At 50.7% G+C, this 23,714-nt stretch overlaps 1 protein-coding gene across 1 annotated transcript in view; it reads left to right on the top strand.

Annotated features, from left to right (window-relative positions):
• The first annotated feature begins 437 nt into the window (after positions 1 to 437).
• Positions 438 to 23,714, top strand: part of gpc3 (glypican 3) — a 58,786-nt gene continuing 35,509 nt past the window's right edge. Inside the window, exons 1-2 of the mRNA XM_023797450.2 lie at positions 438 to 1,014; positions 8,579 to 8,740. Of these exons, the coding sequence (XP_023653218.1) occupies positions 858 to 1,014; positions 8,579 to 8,740 (319 nt within the window). The 5' untranslated portion in view covers positions 438 to 857. The remainder of the gene's footprint in view (positions 1,015 to 8,578; positions 8,741 to 23,714) is intronic.

The raw sequence follows: 23,714 nt of genomic DNA, 5'->3' as shown, positions 1-23,714 counted from the left end.
GTGCCAAGTAGTATAAAATATTATGTACTCTTATTTAGATAACGGAGCCCGTCGTAATATACACCTATACCCATATAACGCAGCTGCACTCTAAGCCTCCAGAAACAGAAGATATCGTTTTGATTTAAGGACTGAATAAATATACTGGCGGAAAAATGTACATTCTCCTCATTATATTAATTATACGTACCCTTTACGGTGCATTGCGTTAATTTATAACTAAGGAGCTAAAGTAAAAATGTCGGGATCTCGTGATAAAACGTTTATCTTGAAAAGAGCTAATAATGTAATAGCGTTTCCTTCAGGCAGTAAACACTTAAGCTTTGCATAAACATTTACGTCAATAATTTGTCTGCGCACGATGCTCAAGTGTCGGATCAATGAGCGCGCTCCCGAAGGCGACTGCGCGCGTACCACCCTGCGCTTTTCATAAGTCGCCCGTCTCCTGCGCAGCTAGTCAGTGCTCGGTGGCATAAGGGAAAAGCAGGCGCTTTTGCGAGTCCAGGCGAGTCCGCTCCACAGGACGCGCAGCCCGTCATGGCATGAGCGCAGAGCTGCAAAGACACGGGCATCTCGCCCCCTTTTACCAGTGCTGTCTTCCGCAAAGGCGTTTAGTCGGCTCATTGGGAAGCCGTGCGCTGGTGGCTGCGTTACCTTCGTAACCTCACTGCTAGAGCTGCGTTTTTTTTCTCTGGATGTAGAATATAAAGATGCAATATAAACCTGTGACTGAAGAAAAGATATTTAAGTGACTTTAAGTTGAAACTCTACTCCCAATGACTCGCGCCTCACCCGAAGAGTAGCCTGTATCTGGAGAGCTGAGTGTCCGCTGCAGCCAACTTAGAGAGACCGGCGGTATGGCAGGTGTGGGCGGCCCAGGTGCGCTGCTCCTCTGCGCGCTGCTCCTGCCCTTCGCCCAGCTAAGCGCCCAGGTGCCCGATTGCCAAGAGGTTCGTTCGTCCTTCCAACTTCTTCATCCGGGAATGAAATGGGCACCGGAGAGCCCTGTGTCAGGTAACTCCCCTTTTTTAACCGCTCCGATCTGAACTCCACTAGTTCTATTGCTGAAATACATTAGAAATACTGTTTAAAAATGTTTCGGTCGGATTCTTTTATGTTTCACACATTTTTAACAGGAGCCGGGAGATGTATGGATACGCAGTTAACAGTATCTCATGTTTTGTTTTGAAGTCAGATAATGGTGAATGTGCTCTTTTAATTTTTTAAATTTGCATGGCAAACAACTATATAGAGATAAGACGCTTGACATGAACGGATTGTTAAAAGGGAACTAATATAATTTCTACATTAACCAGTATGTCTCGGGCGTAGTTCCAGTTATTGGTTTGAGAGGTTTTTTTTAATGATAACTCAGTGGATGTCTTGTGACACAGGACTGAGGAGTTCCGAACATTTATTTTATTGTGGGACTGCAAACATAAGTCCACCAAAGATGGCTGTTTCTTGAACGAACTACTGTCCCCAGAGGTGAAGCCCCCGTCAGAAATGTGGACTCGGTTTTGGCGGGGCCAGAGTGTCTGCGGTGTCCCTCATCAGTCTATCCCCTAGTCCCTGGGGGGGGGGGGGGGATTCTACATAAACATAAATAGGCTATGTATTAAAATTCAGCTGCCTCTTCTCCACAATGGAATCCCTGGGATTTTGCTTCTCGGCACCCTTTTCTGAGTGCATTTTATTCCGTGGAAAGTAAATAGCTTCCACGGATCCTGTGGGGATGCTGAGCCTAACAGCCGACTTTAGCTTCCTTCTGAGGCGTAAGACGCCTAACCAGGCAGAAAGCCAGGCAGAGGAGCGTCCGGTCCTCCGGCAGGTGTGAATTACATTTCCTTGTGCCTTGCCGGTCTGGCTGACTTGTTTTCTTCTTCTGTTTTTTTTAATGCTCTGCTCATTTCCCAGTTCGCGGTGACAGAGAGCTTGTCGACAGCTGAGAATCTAACATGCCGTCGTTCCTCTCTAGGGCGAGATGTGCAGAAAGTGATCGCACTGCCTTTTGTAAAGTCTAGGAGGGCAGTGCACGCGTTAATGTAGCAGATTCCCGGGATGCGAGAATTGAGTGCTTTTGGCTTTATTTGCCTTTTAGAGTCAGTGGTTGAGGATATATATTTTTTTGTTTGGTCCTTATTCCAATTCACAGATTCTGGATGTATGAATAGCTTAAATCAGCACTAGTAGACTTCACATTGGGTTATATAGGGGAAAATAATCCGAGCTTTAATCGAAAGCTTTGGTACCCAGAACGAGTCTCTTCGTGCCCTGGAACGCGGCCTGGGAGTCGTCCTGGGGCTCGCTGTCTGTGGCACTGCCAGGCAAGCCACATGGCCTGACCTCTGGTGGTGTGCGCCCCCCCCCCCGAGTCATGCATCTGTCAGCTGGGGGCGGCCTGGGCGGTGTGCGCTGGAAGCGGCCGTGCTGTGTGCCCTCTGACGTGTGTGTCGTCCCCCCCCCCCCCCGCCCCTGCTTGCCTCTTTCAATCCATCTCTCCTCCTCACAGCTGGTCTGTTCCACCCAAACCTCCATGCTGCTCTGATGTAGCTCCACCTCCTCCTCCACCACACACAGTGCTTGTCTGTCCCCACTGGTCTGACGGTGACGATCTTCTAGGCCGAGCATGGATGGGGGGGGGGGGGATTTGCAGACGGATTCACTGATCGTTAGCAGTTCAGCTTCTACACACACACATGTACACACACACATGCACACACACACACGTGCACACACATGTACACATACGTACACACACACATGTACACACACACGTGCACACACATGTACACATACGTACACACACATGTACATACACGTGCACACACACATGTACACACACATGCACATACACCATCCTCTTTGCATGAAAGCCAGGGCAGTGCTCACTTACGGCTGCCAGGGTCTTATCAGCATGGGGGGGGGGGGCGCTGCGCGTGTCTGAGTCTGTCCTCGACGCAGACGGCAGAAGCCAGCGGGCCGATTGACCTCTGGGCAGAGTCATCTTAGGCTCTCCTCAGGGGATGAACTGTTCTCCCCAGGCCGCCATGGACCCACTCCTTTGTGGGGGGAGGAGGAGGTGGGTAATATTGTTGGGTGCTGGGTGAATTGGGGAGGGAGTGAGGCAGTAGATTGACTGCTGTGGGGGGGGGGGGGGGTTATGGTAGGTATGATCGACTCGCTCGTTGGGAGAAAAGAGAGGAGGAAGGAGAAGACAGAGGGAATATTTGAGGAGCTAGAGTGAGGAGGAATGAACAGAGGAGCAGGAGGGACAGTGTGTCTGCACTGGCTGGATAGCGGGAGACGCTCTTTCCTGTTTCTCCCCCTTGAAGTCAGTGCACAGCACCTGTTTGTCACTTTCTGCAAATGGACTCGAGGTGTATCTATCCTGTCCCCCCCCCCCCCCCCCCACTCTGCGCTCTGCAGAAGACCCCCCCCCCCTCCAAAGAGTACCTCTAGCTGTGCCAAAAATGGCCCATCATTACTGCAGATCAGAGGTCTCACTGGTGCCCCCCCCCCACCCCCCCGTACATTGGTACTGTAAGTGTGGAACACTGACAAGCAAAGGGTCCTGTCACTGAATGTCCCTGGAGGCGAAACCATCACGGTAACGGGAGAGAGCTGGTCAGCCGGCTTTGGCACCGTCTTGAACCCGCAACACCCACCCCTGTCATTTCTGCAAGGGGAAATGCACCAGAGGATGAAATCTGTAGGGGGTGCTACTGAGTCAGAGCTGTGACCTTCGACTGTGACCTTCGACAGAAGCCCGCCTCAGGGCGTCGCCCAGGTGCTCTGTCAGTGTAGCCTTCCAGCGAGGTTCTTTGTCTTTCTGACAGAAAACTTCAGTGGGGGCGGGGGGGGGGAGGGAAGCGACCCACTTTAAAACTTGGCCTCATGCCTCTCGACAAACGCTGACGGCCGCCCACTCGCCTCCGTATCCTTTGCTTTTGGTCAAGCTTCCACCGTTTGCTGGTGGCTGACACTTACCCATACTTACCCGCCTTTAGATGAAAAACTTTGTGTCTTATTCCTCTTGTGGCGGAGCCCCCGTGCAGACGGCTGTGAGAGCGGCACGCCTGTGTGGCTCCTAGCGCCCGGCTCTCTAGTGACGGCCGGCGCCCCTCCTGTCCTGCCTGTTTCCGAAAGCTTTCCAATTAGTGAAAACGATCGAGACGCATCCATTTGGACTCGAGAAAGCCTTTAATGGATTCGATGCCGTAATTAAAGCGTCGCATTAAACAAAAGCTGGAAAATAGCGAGTTTCGATCCGAGTTAATCCCGAACCTTGAAGAATCATCTCCTGCTGAGTGTGTTGAGGGGTCATCGGCATTTACACACACAGCTGCACAGATCCGTCAGACACAAGTACACGGTGCATGCAACATGTGTTCTGGCACCGTGTACAGCCTGCAGTCATATGTTCAGCCTCTTATCATGTACGGTCTTGCATGTAAGTCCATGTGCATGTAATCTCTCTCCGTCTGTGTGCTGCAGTGTGGGCCTAAGGCAGCATTCCCATGCTGCTGAACACCTCTGTATAGATGGAATGAAACAGCTCCTCTTCATACACATTGGTGGTAATTAAATAATAATAAGAAGATTAGTAATAATGATGATGATTACTGTAATCTTTTGAAAGTGACTTGATTTATAATTTATACATTTAATGAGGCATGTTCTACTTGGAGCTGCTGTTATTTTTTTTCTCTGTTTCCTTTATCCATCTATTAAACTTGCATGCTAGCTGGTCATTAATTGGCACTAAGGATCGGGTTCTTGCGGGGGGGGGCTGACCATGTATGCAAGTTAAAACATCCCCAGAAATAAAAATTACGTAAAGCAGAATCTGTTTGTGTCGGTGTAATTAAAGCTTTGCATTAAATAAATTATGCGTGTGGGGGGGGGGGGGGGGGAGAAATGACGACTGAAATACTATATATGCGGGTGGCCAGGGGGTAGCGAGGGAGTCCAGTAGCTTCTGTCTTGTCCTGTACTGAGGGGCCTCTAGATACACCAAGGGAGGGGGGTGGTTGACAAAACGGGGCTAGGAAGGGGACGGAGACACATTTTGGTCTGTTTGTCTCCTGCTTCCTTTGGGGGGGCTTTTCGCCTGCGGAGACCTTTTGTTTTTCCGTGTTGCGTCCGAGTATTAAAGTCATCTATCATCCACCATCTCCGAATGCGCCATGTAGATATTGTCAGGCTTGTGCGGGCTGACGATTAGGTGCTCCTATCCTCCCCCTTCTCCCGTTGCCCCCCCCCCCCCCCTCCATTTTTAACCTGTTCCCCTTGTCTCTTGGAGCGCTTGCCGGAGTTTAATTTCACACAGAGATCTGGAATGAGCTCAATCTTATCGCGCTGTTTTCTTTTCTGCCGGTCTCGGATATTACTCCTGTCAGCCTCAGCTTCCCCCGATGGCGGCTGTGCGCATGCGGCCGTCCGATCGCAGGGGTGGGGGCTTAGGTGAGCAGCCCGATGTGTTTGTGTCGGGATTAACATGCAGCCACCGTCCCCACCTGGCCACTTTCTGTGTGTGCGTCTCTGTCTGTCTGTGTTTAGCTACTGGAACTTTGCATATGGGTATGAATGATGCCCCCCCTCCACCAAACCCCTGCCACCTGCCAGATCTGCATGTCAGGATCCCCTCCCCGTGTTGGGGTGCATGCAGGTACCTGCTCTTGTGTCTCCGCCAGTCCCTCCTCTGCCACATTCCTTTGATGCACCTGTGTGTGTGTGTGTGTGTGGGCGGGGCTGGCTGCCCTGGGGGCGGGGCTGGCTGCCCTGGGGGCGGAGCCGGAGTCTGCGCGCTCACTGTTATTATTTATCGCAGCCAGTAATGTCGCGTTACTTTTGTTTGATGAGGTGTCAGCACAGGTCCCACCTCGCCAGCCCCCAGACCTCTTTGTTTCTGCACTCTCCCTCCTTCTTTCCCTTCATCTCTCCAACCTCTTTCTCCCTATAGACTTTGCAGCCAACACCTTCTTTTTTTTTCCTACCTCTACTACTCAACCTCTTCTTCCGCCCCCCTGCTCTCACCTCTGTGTGTGTGTGTGTGTGTGTGTGTGCGCTGAGATGCTGGAGTCCCCTGTTTTTCTACTCCACCATCCATCAGTGCCGTGACACGGTGCCTCCTCTGGCTGATCGTTTATACCACCACAGGCGGCAGTGAGGAATTGACAGATTCCTCATGCAAGAGGTCTCTGCACTGCCCCCCCCCCTCCCCTCCCCAGGCCTGTGAAGATCTTCCTTTCTCCCTCTCTCAATTGCGAGGGTCAGTGAGGCCAAGGGAGACTGTCATAGGAAGATCTCAGTGTTTCTGCTTTATTAACTCTACCTAGCTGGGGATGTAGATGATAAAACGTGTCGTCGGCACGTTTTCAGCAGCTCCAAAGCAGGTGAGCAGAGCTCGATCGTCCGTTACAGCCCCGCAGAAAAGCCCCTCCCCTCGTATCCTGCAAAGAACTGGAGCCACAGAGTGATGAGGTTTCTACGAAACGCGTCCTGATGGCTACTTACCCTTTCCTGATGAGCCCTGCATAGGGGCTAAGGGGGACATTGGAAGGAAGCTGGATCCATTTCAGAGTGGCGCCCGTGTGCCAGTCAGCCTGTGGGAAGCTGGGCAGCTGACGGAATGATGCCAACGTATGGAGCATGGCGTGGCACCCAAGATGGAGACTTATCAAACGAGCTGCCGCGTTTTTTTTAAATAGAAAAATTGAGCATGTAAGTGGTCAGAGAATATTGCTAACTAAATAGGCAGCGTGTGGCTCTGTGGGCTAAGCCTGTGTGCTTGTAATCAGAAGGTTGCTGGTTCAAACTCAGCCTCTGTGGGTCCTTGGGGCCCTTAACCCCCCCAGTTCCCTGGGTGCTGCCCTTCGTGGACAACTTACTCTACAAAGAGCGAGACAAAGACAATTTCCCCATGGGGATTAATAAAGTATCTATTATATGATACATTTAATTCTCTAGAACATTGTTTCCCAATCCGGTCCACATTTTTGCTCCCTCCCAGGTAGCTACCTGGTGGTCGTCTTTTGGCAAATGATTCTGTAACTATTTGTGAATAATACAGGGTAATTGGTGAAAAATTTTCTCTCACTTTATGAAGGTCGTCTTAATAAAGAGGTCTTTTTAATTAATTTGTTAGATATGTTTTCCCCCTTTAATTAGAACTAGATTTCTGGGCCGTTTTTGGTACTCAGGGTTAATAATTAGTGAATGCTTTCGTTGGTTTTCCGCTGTAGAAACCACCATTATTCAGGGCCACGAGATTTATAATCTAAACGTTTCTCAGCATAGAATAGAAGCCTGCTTGGCGCTTTTAATTCAATTGATGCTGTGTTATTTTTCTCTACTAAAGACTCCCGAAAATCCAATCTTCCACGTTTAATGAAGGTCTTTCAGAAAGTCAGGCGGGACTTCGTCTGATTAAAAGGGATACCTGACCGTGGACGTTGTGGAGAGAAAGCAGATATCACTCTTCCGGTAATTGTGTACTTTGTAGTCCCTGGAGACGCCGTGGGCGGTTCTGTGAAGGACTCCCAGCCGGGTTTTGCTGTTTTCTCACGGATCCCGATCGAGAGGAAGCGACGCTCGCTTATATCCCTCCTGTCCATTCTCAGTCATTCTGATTTTACACAAAAAAGCATATGAGCTTCGCAATAACAGAATAAAGGGATGGACCAGGCCACACGGGGAAATAATGATTATTAAGTAATTTAAAGTTTGAAGCGCGTTTTGTCTAAGAGACAAATAAAACGCAACCTTTAGCTGGCCAGCCCAAGAAGACGAAAAATAGTTTTCACACTTTATCATGGGGATCCTCCTCCTCTCCTTTGAATCATAGGATTGTCCAGCCCACCTAAGGGTCAAATCCTAGAATTGCCCCGGTATGAAACTCTTAATCGAAATGATGGCCTGCTTCACACAACTAGTGCTTACATTTTTAGTCTAAATTGAATTGTTAGAGCATTTGTCGTTGATTCCGTTGAGCACCTTAATCGTAGCGGATTTTATTAGATTTTAAAAACAGGCCGTGAAGCGGGAACAGCGCAGGAGTCACGAAGCGTGAGCAGTCAACGGAGAGATGAAGTCGGCCAGAATTTTCTAAAATGAACCAAGAAAAACAAGCGTTTTACAAGCATAGTTAGGCAATGCATAATAAGTATTTTATAGTACAGAATTTTTATTCGTTTGCACAACCCTCCTTTGTGAGCAGCGGCGTCTTCAGATCATTTTTCAAGTAAGGGACGCAAGGGCGACAATAAAAAGAATTAAGAATCAACCCCATCGCTGACTTTCTACAAAGTGCACAGGCATGTTTTTGTAAATTACTCAACAACAATAAAATAAATGTAACTCCAACAGCACAAGCCCCCCTCCCCCCATTTGCTCCACTAACTGTTAATGAACTTCGTTTTATTTATGACTTGCAATCTAAAAACAGGCACTATCGGACAATTAAGAAATGTACTGTGATTTATTTATATGTATTAATATTAGTGTGAAGGAGATGAAAACGATGTTATTGGGTGGGTACAAGGTTATAAACTCATGCACTCCCCCTGCTGGCCAGGTGCGGACCTACAGGTGTGCCAGTACAAAGGGCTGAGCTGCTGCTCGCGGAAGATGGAGGAGCGGTACCAAGCAGTGGCCCGGCAGAACATGGAGTCCAACCTGCAGGCGGCCAGCGCCCAGCTCAAGCTGCTCATCATGCAGAACGCCGCAGTCTTCCAAGGTAACAGATGCGTGGGCCACAACCAGAGGACGGTTAACCTCCAAAAGGTCACCTGGTTTCTATCAGGGTGTTTTGTTACCATGGCCGCCTTAAGCTACACTGGTCAAACCATGTGTGTGTGTGTGTGTGTGTGTGTGTGTGTGTGTGTGTGTGTGTGTGTTTAGCATTCGACCACATTTGCACACGTCAGTTCCTTCTATTTACGAAGGGACTTCATCTCGACAGTAGTGTCGCTTAATTTAACGAGATGCAAAAACAGTAGCACGCTGTTCATTTAGCCAGGACAACAGCATCGTGGATGCAAACGGGTACATTTACGGGCTTTATGGACGGAATGCGGCATGTCGAAATAGCTTCACTGTAACAAAGCCGGGGGCTGTCCGCTGTGGTGTACTGACAGGCTTGTTAGAGTCGGCTCAGTACTAATTGTCCCAGGGATCGGCTCAAAAGAACTTCCAGAGTCGTCCAGGGAGTGAGATGACAAGAGGTCTCCTCTCGTCTCGTCTTTCTTCTCCGGCCCTCTGAGTATCGAGTGAATGCTTTGTTATTTTTTTCCCCCATCCTCCGTTCTTCCCGATGCATCTTTTATTCTTTTGCTGTCTTGCTTCGGCTGGAGATCAAAGGGCTCCTTTGCCCACGTTCTCCCCTTTCCTCGTCCTCTCTCGAACCCAAGCCTCTTCCGCCGCCATCACCCTGCCAAAGGTCCAGCAAGCGCCCAACTACAAACAAGGGTTTGGTTTATTTCAAATCTGCCTAACTTTCACAAAAACAGATTCTCTCCTCCTCAGTTCTTGTTAGGGGGGGGGGGGGTGACAGTCAGGCCAATTTGTTTCTCAATCCAGAGCGCCTTGGAGACACGGCTGCCCTACTGTGCTTTGCACACACATATATAAATACACCCAGCATGCTGTGCAAGCGGAAGAAACCAAAGGGCGACAGAGGGGGCAGCAAAATCCCCTGAGGTAGGACTAGCGGAGGAGAAAACTCTAGAGGTCCGAGATGGAGTATTTGCCCATCTGTCTGGCCAATACTAACCATACAAGCCCTGCCGCATCACATGTGTTTTAGAAGAATGGCAGCTAAGAGGCTTTCTGTTGAAACAGGAGCCCCTACTGTTAAGAACACTGTCCCATTAAAGTTTGCAGTTTCTGAAAGGTGGCCGGGCAGCAGAACTCTCGTGTAACCTTTAATTAATTAAGCTGCGTATGTGTATCTCACGGCTCCCAGACGCCACGTTCACCAGTTGGAGTCTAGTTGTGGGATTTATTTAAGTGGGTGACAGAACGGCCTGAGCAGGAAATGTGATGTAGGGAAATAAAGAACGAGAGAAAGCAGCGGATGACAGAAATAGCAGATACATCTCTTATGTGGCGAGGGAGGAAAGGAGGAGAAATCGGCTTAGAGGATATTTGAGACGTGACAAAGAAAAGGTGAAGCTGAATAAGACGTGACCATTAAACCTGGGGAAGGCAAGAAAGAAATGAAGATTCATTTTAGTTGAAATGTCATTCTGTTTGACTTTCAGATACACTGACGTGGGGGACGCAATTCATGCCGTTAAAATTGCCAGACCAACAAAATGAATACCTAAAACTCAAGTAATAAATAAATGTATTTTTCCCTTTGATTTTCATTTAATCCACAGGGGACAATTTATTTTGAAGGAGAGAGTAGCTGGATCGTTATTAAAATTAAGCTCTCTCTGGATAGGGCCAGTGAATCACTGAGCCAGACACGGACAAAATGCTAATGAGCTAAAGCTTCCCGGCGCTCTGTGTTGCTCGTCAGCGATGATGACGCCCCTAATTTGTGGGAGTCTCTGCACAACACGCTCCTTAAGTGAGCCTAAGCGAATTTATAACCCGAACCCATCGACTTGACGTGAGCCTCAGTTATAACTCAGCCCGGCAGAGTGAGGAGGTCACATGACCTTCAGTCAAACCTGGGCGGTTGGGGGGGGGGGGGGGGGGGGTTAGGGGGGGACGCTCATTGCTGTTCTGGTTGCCAACCTTTTCTAAAAGAATTTCACACTTAATCCCCCTTTTGCGACGTGTGCGATCCAGGCGGTTACTGATCTGCGATTTAGAAGTACCCCCGGAGAATGAGTTGCAATCATTAGAGTGTCTGGGAGGAGGCCGACATGACAGCGTGATGAATGGATTACCGCTTCTGTGGCCCCCCCTTATTCGCCAGCAAATCGGCGTGCGAAAACGAGCTAATGAACTGGCGTTCCCTCCGTTCCAGTGACAACTGCCCCCCCCCCCACCCTGATCCTTGTGAGTTTTTTTTTTTGCCAGGTGGACAGCCCTCCCAGTAACACGGCCTCTGGGGGGGGGGGGAGCCATCAGTACCGATGAGGGGCAAGAACCGTGGAGGCAGAAGCCAAAAATTAACGTTTTTTTTTATTTTTTTTTAAATGGCCCCTCCCTGTTTTTTATGAAACAGAATACACACCCCTCAACCCCCCCAAGAATGGCCGTCAAGACGTCCGTTGAGGTGTGGTTTGTAGCCCAGGGTGGGAGGCTTGTTGTACAGAATGTTGTTTGTCACTTTTTTTCCCTTATATGGCATACCTCAGACCATGTACTAGCAAGGTGTGTCCAGTAGGAGGCGCAATGGTTGGACTTCTTACCACGAGGCAGATTCAAGTTCCAGGTGGGGGGGCAGGCTGTTGTACTCTAAAGGGAAAAGAACTGTGGCAGAGAGAACTGTGAATTGTGAAGCATTTTAGAGCTGGCTGACCGTGGCTCTGCCAGTGGAATGTTCTAGAAGTAGGCAGCTGGTACAGCTGTGCTACCAGCCTGTCGCTATGTGATGCCCATACAGAGTTTGCCCTCCACAGAGACGCCCATCCGTCCTTCCTTGTAGAACTTTGACTTTGTTGAAACGATGGGTATGCCAAATATTTGTCCAGTGTATGTCCTTCTGTCCGCTCCCCTTCCCCTCGTGTTCCGCAACCTGCCAATCAATCCTCAGCGGCTCCGTGGTTTTTCCAGAGCCAGACTGGCCTGCGGTCACCGGACTGAATCGTCCTCCTGGCCGTCCAGGTGCTGCACTTAAGCCACGGTCGGCCTTGAAGCCTGGCAGACTCAGTGTGGTGGAGCTTGTTTGCTTTCCGCCGGGGACCGGACCTGACTTCTTAACAAGGATCACGTAACAAGCCCCGTAGTTGGCAGGATGGCGGGGTTTTCTGGTTCTTACCGTTATCATCCAGACGACGGGAAACTTCTTTGTTACCTAGTTTTTCCTGTTTTTCTTTTGTCTCAGGGCGAGTTGTAAATTAATGGAAACTAAACTGTCCAGGTCAGACCGCCTGCTCTGCTGGATCGGTTACACATGCTCAGTGTGTTTAAGGAGAAATCCGTTGCAGGTCTGGTACAGGAGACCCATGCTGGGTTCAGATCTGACTTCAGACCTCAGGATTTCGACCCCCACCCGTTTCCTTGCTCAGTCCTGCCCCGTCCCCTCTTTGCCACATACTGGCATTCACGGGGTGGGGGGTGGGGGGGGGGGCACCTCCCAGAGCAGAGTGCCTGAAATGCTGCGTCTTATTTTGGGAAATTTCACGGTTCCTGGCAGATTTACCTCGCCAATGCACTACCAGGATAGCATCCCAATCTGCCAAGTGCTTCTATTTCCCAAAAATGCGCCAGCATCCTCCACGTTCTGGAAGCCAGTAACCACGACGACAGTTGCCAAGCACCATAGTATCTCGTCCTTTGCCCTCTCAAGTCCAAACTCGATATTTTCATTTATTGCGAAACGTCCATTTTTCCCCCCCCTCAAAATTGACTTTTCACGGCACTCTTCCCCACATTACCACTGACTGCTGTTTGAAGACGCTTTTCTTCCAGACGTCTGACACAGCTAAGAGATTTATTCTTTCTGTTTTCACAGTTTGCCCTCTTAGCCAGCTGGATGTCTTTATCAAAGGCATTTAGGCTGAGCGGGTGTCTGAAGGGTGTGACGGCGGGGCGGGGCGGGGGCTCTCACTGAGTCCTTGACCACCATTTGTTAGTGTTTTTCTTCCCCTTTATGGGCCATAATGCCAACTCCCCCCTTATATGGCATACTGAGCCACGCAAATGCCCCTGGCATCGCCGCCGTTGATTATGAGTCATCCAGCTCATCCTTTGCCCGCATCTGCAGATGGGTTTAAATCTCTTCTCTCTTATTACTCCCACCGGAAGGACCAGGCTTCCTGGCTGATGTAAAAACGGCCCCTTCGCGTTATTACTTAGGGTGTAAGTGGCTGTCTGTGTATGTGTGTGTGTGTGTGTTTTTTAAGCCCGGTGTGACATTCAGGCTTGAGCAATCACGCGCGGGTGGGGGGAGCCTCAGAGTAGTGGAGTCAGCACAGGGGGAGCAAAGAGAAGCAGAGTAAGATTGGTGAAAAAAGGCCAGATTAGCAAAATTACCGACAGCAGAAGAAAGCGGCTGGGGTATATGTACCTGTCAGACACACAGGAGAAGGTACATGGACCCTTATAAACAATTATACAGAGCATATAAGCGCGTAGAGCGAGTTATGTATGCCTTCTCATATCATCTTCACTTTTTTTTCGGAATTTCTACCTATGGGTGATACCCTGGACGAATAGTGTGTCACTTAGGGTCACAACAGTGCGTGAGATTCAACCACCGCAGCTCGTGCCCCAACTGACCGCCACCCTGTGGATAGTCAGACGGTCTTCTTACCCTAACAGAAGTCGGGCTGGGAAGAGTGACGATGATCTAATATCTGTAGTGCATCATTTTCTGTAGAGTGTTGGGTCCGCGCTCGTTTTGACCCGGAGAGGTGACCTACGGGAGGCAGGTTAAGTGAGTCTGTGACTGACTGTGCAGGGTAATCCCCTTGTGGGGGGGGGGCAAAGCCCCGATCCTTTCTTTAAGGGCTGCGCCGAGTCTCCAGATGGTGGCCAAAATTTCACGGCAGCCCGGTCTGGTAGCTTTTGCTCCTGTGTGACATTGCCCCCACCACCACTTTGTCCCCCATTAGGAAGCAGTCGTCGCTTAGTGTTTTTTTTCCCCCTCCCTTGTGTCACTTGTTAACTGAGGGCGCCAGGCGTGGCGTAAAAATAGCCGGCTTTTATGGAGGCGGCGCCGGGCATTCGGGCCGCATAAGCAGGCCGGCGACTGACACGGCTTCCATTAGCGGCCGGGGCTCTGCTTATACCGCTGCCCTTTCAATTAGCATCCTGTTGCAGTGGCGTCCTCCCTGCTGCCTTCGGGGGGGGGGGGGGGATCGATGGCCGCTCGCTGATGCCCCGTCCTGTGTGGAGGCTTGGGGAAGCTGATCTCTGAAACTTCTGCCCGGTTTTATCCACTGAGGTCTTCTTATCACCATTAAACCCCCCAGCCAAGCCCTGTTTCGCCCCCCCTCCCTCGGCAGCCATTCCTCCAGCCTCCACTCTGACTTTCAGACGCCGAGTTAGAACAGCTTCATTACTAATGATATTCGTTTCACTTTCAGCTCCTGGTCAGTGGTGTATAAATTAGTGAGACCACAGGGTCACTGGCCCCATCTGTAAGCCGATTTCCCCCCCCCCCCCCACTGTCACTTATAGCCCCTCAACAAATCCTAGGATCTCCCCCGCTCCTGCCCCCCCCCCCCCCAGACCACAGCCGCAGGTGCTGATCCCAGGTGTAGCACCGCAGATGTGACCCCCATTTTCTGCCCCCCCCCCCCGTTTCTCCATTCCAGTCCCCAGGTTCCGTTTCCTCTCAGACTGGAGAAAAATATTGTAATATTAGAGACACTTTCATTTCCTAAAGGTTTAAATGGGGGTGTCCTCTGGGTCTCTTTGCTTAAAGCGACAACCCCCCCTCCCATCTCGCAGGAGACCATGGACTGTGTGAATCACATATGATGATGAGAGTGTATGAATGTACAGGAGATAAACACAGTGGATCTGCACGGGACACTGGTGGAGGGGGGGGGGGGGGCTTTCCTCAAAACTTTCATGTAAGGAGAAACCACAAAGCAAGCCCCCCCCCCCCCCAACCTAATGTCTGCAGCTCTCTCCACACCGGCACTGTTTCTGATGGTCCATAGCACCTCCTTAAGCTCGACAGAAAGCGCACGGTCCTCATGGAGCCGTGGATGCTGGGTAATGAGCGATGACAGGCCGCCGCGTGAAGCCCGGACGGGGCTGCGCTTATGTAACGCTGATGAGCGTCCTGTGAATGTTCCGGGCAGGTAGCCTTCATAAAAGCTGCATCCTCTGAAAGGGTAAATGGAAGCACATTAATGCTGATTAAACAAAAGCCTGCATCTCCGACAGGAAAAGGGGAGGAGGTGCCTGTCACTCACTTAGTCCTTAGCGCTGTGGTGGGGGACGGGGGTCCTGTGTGGGACTTGTTAACTAACATCATGTTAGTATTGATTTTCTCCAGATTGGGGGACCTTTAATTTCTAATGAAGTCCCGTCTCAGAGACTGAATGGGGCAGAGAGAGCAACAGCTTCAGTTCCATATGAAGGAATTCGGCTGAGTGGGAGCTTGTGCCTTTTTGTGTTTCGGGGCACATATGCACACGTCCCAGGCCAAATCTTCAGCCTGGTTGGGCGGGGATATCGAGCATCTACCCGCACCGTGTGCTCCGGATCATTCCACGAGGACCCGAGGGGCGTCCACAGTGCTGCCTGCCCGGGTCCTTTGGGCCTCAGCTTACAGTATTAATATTTGAGCAGTTACTCTCCACTGCAGCTGTTCCTGGAGCAGCATATGCCCTCTTGGAAGGGAGACAGGCTGCCTTACAGATCCCACTTTATCACTCTACCCCCCCATCTACCCCCCCCCCCCCCATCTGCTGGCCCAGCTGGGTTTAACTCTGGGTTCTCCTCCTCATTCACCTAAACTGCTTGGGAATCCTGGGACATGTCTGATCAGCTCTCTTTGGAAGGCATCCCAGTGGTGGGTGGCTCATTTTGCTCCAGAGCTCCCCCTCCAGGTTGGGTTAGGCTCTGCGTTATTCACATGGTGGCTTGATCAGCAGCAGAGTGACTGACTCCCCCAAACCCCCCCGTTCCCCCTGTCACACATCACTTACGGGCGCTTACATCATTTGCTTCGGGTATGTCTGCGTTTGTCTCCGCGCCGGTGGACATGATCCCAGGAACGGCGCCCCCTACCAGGGCGGAAGTGGCACAACCCCCTCCGCTGGGATGTTAACCAGGAACTTCTTGGCTTGGTGTGCGACTGCTTAACCGCCACGCCATCTGTCGTGAAAACACGGTCAGCGCCCCCCCCGCCGCCTGCCCATCCGTGGCTGCGTGTGCCTTAACCCGATAAAGCGCCGGTGATGGGGACTCGCAACAAGTCAAGTCACATAAAGCTTTATTATTGTCCCAGCTATGCCCAAATACGTAATAAAATGAAATGAGGTTCCCCCTGAACCTACGTGGAAGCGCTCATGACAGGACAGACATTACAGTGCTAAAGACAGAGTTCTGGAATAATTTATGTAGTACAAAATATCAGTCCATCCTTCCATTCTCTGTTCCTGCTTGTCCTACGCAGGGTCGTGGGAGTTTGGAGCCTATCCCAGAAGCTGTGGACCCAAGGCAGGGAACAACCCAGGACGGGGCGCCCACCCATCACAGGGAGCGCAAAAAACTAAGTTTAGCGGAAGGCAGAGTGAGGGAAGACTGCTACTTTATATTTGCTGCTCTAACAAACATTCCACATTAGACAAACGATGAACAGGCATCGTACATGAACTGGGAAATGAATGCATGGAGGTTCTGGTCGTAGTGGCGGTTCGGCAGCTTGTACATCCCAGCATTTCCGCGGCAACGGAAAGAGTGGATCACTCGCGTGCCTCAGTCGGAGGAAAGTGATAGAAAAACTGATCAGGAGGGAGGAACGGGCTATCATATGTCTCCTGGCCCTTTTATGGGGGGGGGCGCACTTTCACTGGCTGAGCAGACATGAAGAATCACTGCGCACTGGAAGACGTACGTTTCAAGAGGCACTAATTGAATTGCCATTGAATGGTGCGTGTGCACCGAGGCGGCGTGTAATGAATTTAAGTGTCGCACGTGGGACCTTGGAATTCATTAGCTGGTTTCCAGTATTTACTGTAAAAACAGCCTGCAATCAGTGACATTTTGCTCAGTTTATTTGTTTAATAGGTTTTGTGCCGCAATAAATTAGTGGCCGCAGCTGTTTATACGAGAAGTCATTTGGTTTAATAATGTCGGGTCGGTCTCCGAGGAGAGACTTGTTAATTGTCGATGGTGTAGTGTCGCATGTATCAGATTTAAAGTAATATCTGTCCATCTATCTCCCAGCTGCTTATCCTAACCAGCATTGTGTGGTAAAATATCAATAAAGTGAATTAAATAATATCATTATTATCGACAAAATGTCTTTAAGGTCGTTATTAACTTCTGTTCGGCTGATGGATCTGTGAATTGGTGAATAGGCGGGTGGGTTTGTGAGTGGGTGGGTTTGTGAGGTCGCATCTGTTTATTTATTTCTACACCGTAGATTCTGCGTAGATTCCCCAACATGTCCCCACTAACCTACCCTTAGCACCAGTGCAATAGATTGGACTGTGTGTTGTTTTCTGTGGGGTGACGGCACCGGCCTGGACAAACGCATTTCTTTTTGGCGGGGTGGGCTAATCTGGGGTAGTGGCTAATCTCCATCCCGCAGCGGATGCGGTGAGACATGCCTCCTGGCGGAGGGGGGAGGGACAGGGCGGACAGATTGAGAGTGGGCGTGGACGACAGGAAGTGAAACACTTTCCTGACACAGGTAATGAACTTAGTGCTGGTATCTGCCCATCGTCCATATGGATTCAGCGGCTTTGGAAGTCCCCACTAAGGATCGTAACCTTCGTGGGGGGGTTTGTGTGCTGCGATGGTCAGAAGCCAGGTGCTGCAGTTTCTCTTCGGGTCTCCTTTAGTGGACAGGTTTGAGAGAAGAGGCCAGACCAACTACAATCCAACAAAGACCGTCAATGAACGATAGCCAGGTGCTGGATAGACTGGGATTACTCAGTTGGGATGTCATGGCTTTCTTTGAACGTTTAGCTGAAGCCTCTTTGTTAGACAAAGTCTACTCCCACCCCTCCCCCTCCAAAAATAAGTTTTCCAAAGCACAAAGTGTGGTCAGGGACATTGGCTCTGAATGGACTTTGTTCAAGACCTCTGGCCTTGCAGACAGGGATGGCGATCGCTGTTATTATTAAGTTGGACCAGTGATGTGTTCTGACTATGGGAAGATCTGACTTCTCAATCTCCCTGGGAAAGCCTAAGCCGGAGAGGAGGCCCTGCTTGTTGGTTGAACCCAGAGTTCAGGAGGAACGACGCACATTTTGGCCCGGCCCTGGAATGGTAAACTGACTCGCTCAACTGTGTGAGTGTTTGTAGGAGCACACTGCAGGAACACAGTCTGCGTGAGCTTTGTGGACGTATGACATATGGCAGTTATATGACCATGTGCCTTGGCGCCTTCTCTTGGAAGTGCTACAGGCGTATATTGTACCGGGGTCACCCCTGCCTGCTATTAAGTCCCTGAATGGATGCAATAAGAGTTGTCCATATTCTTGGCACAAAATCGAAACCATTTACAACGTCTTGTCTCCCCTCCTTTTTTTCATAGACATCAAGGCGCAGCTGTGGCGAGATGGGTTGCCGGTATATAGGGATAGCAGTGACACTCCAGCTATTCACAGATGATGGAGTGTTTCTGGCCTCATCCAGCTAGGACCTCCAGTGCACTCATCAGCAGTTTGATGGCGAGTGTGAACCGGCGGGGATAGGAACCGGCGCCTTCAGATCCGAGACCGTGTCGCTTTTTCAGAAAACAGTAGATTGTCATTCCTTAGTGAGGAAGTTCAAGCATTTCGGGATCTTCATGAGTGACGGTGAGCAGGAACAAGAGACTGGCAGGTGGATCGGTCTGGTGACCACAGTTGTCAGGACACCGATGAGGTCTCTGGAGCTGAAGCAGGGAGGGAAGCTGTCAGACGAAGGTCTCGGTCTTGCCGTCAGTCTGTGTCCCTGTCCTCACCTATTGTCAAGGTAACGATGGAAAGAACAATGGCATGAGTACAAGTGACCAAAAAGAGATTTTTCCTGCAAGGTTGCTGGATACACTGTTCACAAGGCAAGGGGTTAGATAGTGAGTAAGAGATCTGGAGGAGCATTGAAATAGAGGCTCTGCATCTTGAGATTGAGAGGAATCAGCGGAGGTGGTTCTGGGCATCTCATAAGGAAGCTACCTGGACGGCTTCCAGGAGAGCTGCTCTGGGCAGGTCCCACAGGGCCCCAGGGAAGAGCTGCTCTGGGCAGGTCCCACAGGGCCCCAGGGAAGAGCTGCTCTGGGCAGCTCCCACAGGGCCCCAGGGAAGAGCTGCTCTGGGCAGGTCCCACAGGGCCCCAGGGAAGAGCTGCTCTGGGTAGCTCCCACAGGGCCCCAGGGAAGAGCTGCTCTGGGTAGCTCCCACAGGGCCCCAGGGAAGAGCTGCTCTGGGCAGGACCCACAGGGCCACAGGGAAGAGCTGCTCTGGGCAGGTCCCACAGGGCCCCAGGGAAGAGCTGCTCTGGGTAGCTCCCACAGGGCCCCAGGGAAGAGCTGCTCTGGGCAGGACCCACAGGGCCACAGGGAAGAGCTGCTCTGGGCAGGTCCCACAGGGCCACAGGGAAGAGCTGCTCTGGGTAGCTCCCACAGGGCCCCAGGGAAGACCCACAACACGCTGCCGGCATTTTATCTCCCAGCTGGCTTGCTTAGGAATCTCTAGAGACCCCCCAGAACGAACTAGACTATATGGCCCTGGAAAAAGAGTTCTGGTGTGATCTGCTTGGTAATAGCTAACAGGACCCTCACCAATAAAAAGAGGTGGGAGGGTGCGATGAGGTGTTTTCAGAGGAAGAAAAGATTCTGGAAAAAGATGAAAGGGAGAATGAAGCCTGAAAATGCACAGGAAGGCTTTGTACCCTTATCAATGCAGAACTCATTCCTGAGATACTTAAGGTCAGGGTTTTGAGCTTAGAAAAAAATGATTCCAAAGATTTAAAAAATGTATTTTGCAAATAATTACTGTCAGATCACTTCTGCGGACGTCACGCTGAAGTTCTTTTGGCTGCAGCGGATCAGCATGACGGCTAGACCCCCAAGAGGGATTGTTGTTGGACCTCTAAGCGATTTTTTCATTGTGCTTCTGGAACTTGCAGCCAGTGTGACGGACCTCAGCCTGTGATCCCTGCCGACAGTGAAGGGGGTGAAGATGACGATGCTGATGATGCTGATTCGTTCTGGCACAGCTTCCTCTCTTCTCTCTGCCCCCTTTTTGCCTCCCGCCGCCCCCGTGACTCATTTTCAGGGCCTGGTTCAGCGATTTCCCCCGAATGAAAGCAGCAGTGGGGCGAATCAGGCTGAAGGCCACAGCTTTCGTAATAAGCAGCGATGATACGTGTGCTGCCTTTATGCTGCGCGTTTCCTGCTTGTGTGTGTGTGTGTGTGTGTGTCTGCTTGTCAGAGATGCTCTCTGATGCTCGGGGGGACATTCGGTGACAAGGGAGGGAGCAGCGCGGAGGTTTAGGATTCGGCCTGTCTGTCTGTTTCGCAGAAATTCAGCAAGGTGACAGAATTCTGTGGTTAGAGTCACCTGTAGCGGAGAGATGCTATGAGTGTATTTTGTGTGTGTGTTTGGCTGGTTTGCCTGTGTCTGTCTATATCTATGTCTTTGTGTGTCTGTCCTTCAAAATGATCATGTCTGTCCCAAGGTGAAAGTCACAGCCTCGATCCTGGATCTCTCAGCAGGATCCTAGGGCAGACATGCCCCCCCTCCCCCCCCGCCCCGGGCTCAGGGTGCCTCAGCCCCCTGAAAATGGCCCTGTCACCCACTCTTCACAGACAGGCTGGAAGTAAGCAGTGAAAAACGCCGGCGAGCTTTGGGTCCCGACTCCCCCGGTGCCATGCTGTGCTGTTGCCAGGGGTTACTGCCAGAACAGGCCATGCCTTATTTTGCCCTGGCAGAGTTATAACCCAGCTAGAGGATCATTGCTGAAGGTCTCTATCTCTTTTAACCCTCCCCCTTTTGGTCATCTGTGTCCAGTTCATCACTGTCATTTGGAAGAGAGAGCATGAGAGCGACTTCCCTGCACGGGTTAAGCAACACTGATGGGGCTACGAACCAATCACCTCGTGGTGAGATGAGCTTTTGCTGCCTCTGTTGACAGATGTTTGAGTGGTGGGGACCAGTCACCCAGGGTTTAGTCTCTCCTGCCTGCTCCAGAACCCCGGTGCAGTGTGCCCCCCGCCACGTTGGGGCGCGGCTGAGGGGTGGGGGCACTCACCAGTCAAACTGAACATGCTGTCCCTGAACCCGAGCTCAGCAAGGTCTGGGACCTGGTACTCAGCCATTGATTGTAGACTTACACCAGGGTCATACGTGTGTGCCATAAATCTCTGTGAAGAGCAGCCAGTCAACAAGAAAGGGTAAGCAAAATGAAGAATGTCTGTTTATTAAGAGCAATACGGGCGGATATCGGCTGCGATCAGGGCAGTCAGCTAGACCGTGATTTATAACCGGAACGAGACCGTGGAAGCTCAGCTGCATTCATCCTGCGCAGAAAACCACGCGGCATTTTTCCAAAGGTCACATGGAACATGCCACCGATTTTTTTTCTGATATCTGTATTAGTAAACGTGTGCCTGGTGTGTGGGGGGTTGAGCTGGTGGCTATGCACAGCCGGTCTGAGGTGCTGGGTGTAATGACAGGTGAAGGTGTAGAGAGGAGGATGGACACTGGCGCAGTGTCAGACTGGGCAGCGTGAAGGTGGTGCGTGTGGTGAGCGATGCATCATTCCAGTCAGGTTTCTGGTAGTAGATCGGAACACACACACACACACACACACACACACTGGCTCACACTCCTCTCCAGCGACATCCGAGCTTCCCAGCATCATCAATCTTTTCAAACCAGTCTCCCCCCAGTCACTCTCCATCTGTGACTCACTCTGCCCATCACACCTTTAAGACTTTCATTTCTCGTCTCCCGTCTACCCCAGGTCTCCCCTCCCCCCTCCCCCGACGTCCTGCTAATGACGACGTACATGGCTTCTCCCACCTTTATCATGCGTCTCCTAACCTGCCCCCTCCCCTCCCTGCGAGCTTTTAATTTTGAGACAGATTCCTCTTGACACACACAGTTGCCTGCGACAATAAATATTTTAGCATCTGCATCCTTTCTAAGGAGCAAATACAGAGATAATCTGAAGCAGGCTTTTCTGATCTTCCCTTCCTGCTTTGTTTGCGATGCTGCATTTTTTCCTGTTGTTCTTCCTTGGGGTGTGGGGGTGGGGGGGCACACTGGAGGGCAGTTTTCCACCCCAAAGACCTCTGCCCCCCCGCCTGTCCTCGTCCCCAGGGGTCAGCCGCTCTCCCCGATCATGCATCTCCCCGTGGCCCCTAATTGTTACTACGCTGCGTTATTAATAATGCAACAGTGGTGCTTGTCCAGCACTTTTGTCAGAAGCGATTTGCATAATTTATTTTTTAAGAGATCGTACAGTTTGGGTCAAAGCCTTTAAAGCTACGTACCCAGCCTAAAAGTTCAACAGCAGGCGCTTTAAGGGGCTTGATTTGGCAACTTTTCGGGTTTGACGACATGGGGGGGCTGTAGGTAATCACACCCAGCGGAAGACTACAGGGAACGCTGAAAATAGGCAGAGTCTCATCGCCCGCTTGATGTTTTCGCTAAACGAGTGACCTGAATTAGAACAGATGTACGATGTTGTTATGTCACAATAGGTTAAGGTCGATTAAAGGTTTCCTCATTATGACATCATCTGGCAGCACTGTATTTGTTTCTTTTCGGGGGGGGGGGGAGTGGGTACCAGCCAGTGCTGGTCTGCATTTGCGTTCCCACCCCGTTCAGGCCTCCGTGTGCCTGCGCTGCACTGTGCGGATGACGCCTTTGTATATGGTTACAGCGGCTGCCTGTACTTCTGCTGAACTCATACTTCCTCATAGATACAGATGTCTGGTAGCTATGGAAACCTGCTCCTGTTGGCTGGGCCACTGGTGTCCTGCTCTCAGAGGGGAGGGAGAATCCCAGAGCTGGCCGGTGAGGATTTAAGTCCCAGAGCAGAACTTCTCGACGTTTCAGGCACAAAGACGGGAGGTTCATCAGTCAACTCCTGTAAGAAAAAGGGGGCAGAGCAGTTTGCGTTTTCCACAAAGGACCTGGTCTCTTGCATGCAGATAAAAAATGCACGAGTGGCGTCAGTTAAATTACAGCGGCATGGGGAGGGGGTCCTCATCCGCTGTTCTTGCCCCTTTTAAACTCCTCCCCAGTGTCCCGGCAGGAGCAGCGACGGCTCGTAAGTAGAGGCGCGATATCTGGGCTCGTTTTCCATTCGCTTCCTACCTCTCGGTATTTTTGATGCGTGGACAAAAATAAACGTGACGTACATTTTTTATCGCGCTTAATTTATTTAGCAGATGCTTTTATCCAAAGCGACGTACAATTGAGAAGACTGGGTCACATGGTCCCTGGAGCGATTCAGGGTTAAGTGCCTTGCTCAGGGGCTCAGTGGTGACATCACTCCACCGACCCTGTGACCTTCCAATCACAGCGCAGCAGCCAAGCCCGCTGAGTCCCACACCACCACCGGTATATATGTCACCCCGCTGCCCCCAAGTTTGTCCATTAGAGTTGTCGGCTTGTCTTCTGCTGGGGCGACACTGTGGATATTAGCAGGCCTCAGATTATTACTTATACTGTACAGTTGTTGTATTCTCGAATCTGATTGGTCAGATGGGTGTCGATTAATTTTCTATAACCATGCACGTAGTGCCAGCCAGGCGAATCGCAGCAGTAAATCAATGTGCGATTATAATCTTTAAATCTAACTGATGTTACTTAAAATTCTAAGCATAGAACACAATTTAAAATCAATGGAAACTAAACTGAAATGTTTAATCACCGGCGGAAGAAAGTAGTTCTGCTAATAAA

The sequence above is a fragment of the Paramormyrops kingsleyae genome, chromosome 10, assembly GCF_048594095.1.
Source record: "Paramormyrops kingsleyae isolate MSU_618 chromosome 10, PKINGS_0.4, whole genome shotgun sequence".
Lineage (NCBI taxonomy): Eukaryota > Metazoa > Chordata > Actinopteri > Osteoglossiformes > Mormyridae > Paramormyrops > Paramormyrops kingsleyae.
The sequence above is the reverse complement of the archived record's forward strand: the minus strand, read 5'-3'. Positions and strand labels throughout refer to the sequence as shown.